Source organism: Mesitornis unicolor, unplaced genomic scaffold, assembly GCF_000695765.1.
Source record: "Mesitornis unicolor isolate BGI_N332 unplaced genomic scaffold, ASM69576v1 scaffold898, whole genome shotgun sequence".
In the NCBI taxonomy this organism is placed as follows: Eukaryota; Metazoa; Chordata; class Aves; order Mesitornithiformes; family Mesitornithidae; genus Mesitornis; species Mesitornis unicolor.
This window is the reverse complement of record NW_010200904.1, coordinates 1-2,751: the sequence shown is the minus strand read 5'-3', so window position 1 is coordinate 2,751 and position 2,751 is coordinate 1. Positions and strand designations below refer to the sequence as shown.

At 49.1% G+C, this 2,751-nt stretch overlaps 1 protein-coding gene across 1 annotated transcript in view; it reads right to left on the bottom strand.

The window, feature by feature from the left end:
* The window catches only part of LOC104544878 (T-cell surface glycoprotein CD8 alpha chain-like), a gene marked incomplete at its 3' end in the record, with an annotated part of 2,512 nt that extends 906 nt beyond the window's left edge, over positions 1–1,606 (bottom strand). The window contains exons 1-3 of the mRNA XM_010189875.1: positions 1,561–1,606; positions 624–992; positions 24–92 (exon numbers count right to left, since the gene is read on the bottom strand). Of these exons, the coding sequence (XP_010188177.1) occupies positions 24–92; positions 624–992; positions 1,561–1,606 (484 nt within the window). The remainder of the gene's footprint in view (positions 1–23; positions 93–623; positions 993–1,560) is intronic.
* Positions 1,607–2,751: the final 1,145 nt, after the last annotated feature.

Genomic DNA, 2,751 nt, shown 5'->3' with positions numbered 1-2,751 from the left:
CGGATGGGCGACCTGGATCCTACCTGGGGTCTTCAGGCAGGGGTCCTCTTTGATGCTGTTGCGCTGGGTGGAGAGTGTTTGTGTGATGGTGACTGCAAATGAGAAAGGATGAAAACAGCATATAGGGAAGTACAGTAAAATATCTCTTCTGACCTACCACTCTCCCACCTTTGCTAGGGCACGGCTGTTCCTGTGGCCAGCATAAGGCTCAGCTCGAGGGGAACATCACAAAGCTCATTTCATATGGTGACATCCCCAGGGAGGGTCTTCCAAGACCCAGTAAGGTTCTATAAGCTCCTTATTTCTTGTTGTCTGCCAGCATGCTCAGAAAGTCTGAGTACCATGAGGTTGGTAGGACTTTTGGGAGAGATGTGAGGTGAGGAAGGAGTTGTAGGGGTTGTGGATTTTGCTTTAATATTATCCTTTCAGAGCTGTGATGGGATGAAGAGGTGATGTTGGTTCTGCCCATTGATCTTTGCCTCTGGGCATGGATCATATAATGAGAAGAAACAGCAAACAGGGCAATGGGATTGTATGAGAGGTGAGTGATTTAAAAAGATATGAGCATGGGGAGCTGGACATTTTGGGAGAGCTAAGTGAGGTAGGGTGGAGGTGTTACTTACCTGGGAAGAAGGCAGGCAGGCCAGGACTGAAGTAAAGCACTTGGTTGCTGTTCATGATGCAGAAATAGGTCCCCTCGTCCTTTGATGTGAAGGACTTCACCACCAGCCAGTAGAACTTGCCTTGTTTGCTTGCCTCGAAGCGTGTGGATTCCTTTGCATTCCCCTCAAATCTGTTCCAGAACAGGGAAGTGGTAAAGACAATGAAGTGAAGGGTCCCACCCTTGTCCTGGCGGATCCAGAATACACCACTGTACTTCTCAGGGATCACACACTCCAGCTCCAGCCGCTGTCCCATCTTGGGGTGCGTGATGCTGCTGTCACGAAACCTGGCTGTCATCTGGTACCTCTGGCCCTGGATCCCAGGGCAGCCTGCGGGAGAGAAATTCTCCTCATGGAAACTGCTTGGGAAAAGCCATGTCCCCTCTGGACAAAGCACATTCCCTGTCCATGGAGTGTGAGGTCCAGTGCGAAGGGGGAGGCACGTTGTCCCAGTGAAGGTATTATTGGAGTCCTTGCTGCGATCATGTGTGTGGGGTGGTCAGCAATCAGACACCAGGTTTTAGGGATGGGTGCTGCCCTTCAGAAAAGCCTTTCAGCTCACTTCTCAGCTACAGTGCCCCAACGCACCTTAAATGAAGTCACTCCCTAAAACACCGACTCCTAAAGTCTCTCTTTATCCTCTCCCCTCCAGTACCACTTCTCCAACCTGATCCCTTCCCATTGCACATGAGGCAGCAGCCACCCCTCTGGCTGCCCTATGCTGGCTGAGGCAATGCTGCCTTTACCTCCACAATTACTGAGCAATCCTCAAAGGAAGCCTTTTTGCTTGGCTTTTAATTTTCCCTTTAATTATTTAGCCCAATGTCTTGGATGCAGTGGAAGTGGTTGAGTTGTCCCTCCCGGTGCAGATGATGCACAGCCCTGTGTCCATACTCACAGAGCCCCAGAGCCAGCAGAAGGAGCAGCTCAGGAGTCCTGGCCATCTTCTCCTCAGGGTGGCCGTCCTCAGGGATGGTGCAGCGGAGCAGAGATGATCTTTGTTGCTTGACTTGGGAGGCTGCGTTGCTGTTTGGAGAGGATGTGATGTCATCAGAACCCTCTTGGGTAAAGAGGTGGTGTTCGGCACTTGCGGTAAAATGAAGGGAAACTTTCTAAACAAATTCTGTTGTAATGCAAAATATGGGCTCATTTATCATTATTGGTTCTTGATGGTGCCTCAAGGATTATGTCTCGATGACTTCCCTAGAGATTGAGGCTGGAGATGCTGGTGCCTGAGGTAGGATCATCTATTGCAGCCTGCTGACTTCTGGCTGCCTGGGGGCTCACAGCGGCTCCAAAGAAGTCCTGGACAAGCCCTGTGCTTTGCTTGCAGCCTCCAGGTTGCATTTCTTGGCAGGGATTCTGCTGCCTTTATGTCTTAATACCCAAGGGTTTTGGTGGAAGGCAGGTGTTTTGTTAGCCAGCAAGAAAGACAGAGGATATTCATGGCATACATCCATGTGTTTTCTTGTCATTGAGCACATACATTGCTGACATGCTGAGTTCTTCAAGTGCTCAATAGATCCCTTTGCCATTCTTTTTTGCAATTGCTCTGCAACAGCTGCTTTGTGCAAGGTGAGTGATCAGTGTTCTAAGACCCACTGAGAAAGTCCCATGCATTAGGAGTGTGCTTTCTTTTAGTGTTCTAACATCTTTTAGCTTTCTTCTCTAACCACAGAGGCTTCCGCCCTGCCAAAGAACGTTGCACCACACTCTTGGTTCAACGGAGAGGGCCCTTGCTACTGCCTGCAGGTGACCACTTGCAGGTGGTTATGGGTGATGCTTCTTGGAGATTTGCACAGACAGCAGCAACAGTTTCACCAGACTGCAAGACAGATGGGTTGGTGTATTGTTTGTGTACACAAGTGTAGCCAAACAGCAGAGTTCCAGTGGAAGCTCAGTGCTTGACTGGAGTGAACAAAGCTCAGCCTTTGGAATGGATATTCCTTTTTCTCCTGCTTTTCCTCTACCTCATTTTCATTTTCAGACTTAAAGACACTGCTACGGGTTTCCTCTTTCTTGGTATTATGTCTCTACTTTTTCTTTTACTTTGGCTAAAGAAACAGAGGGATGGGGAAGATGCAAGTAG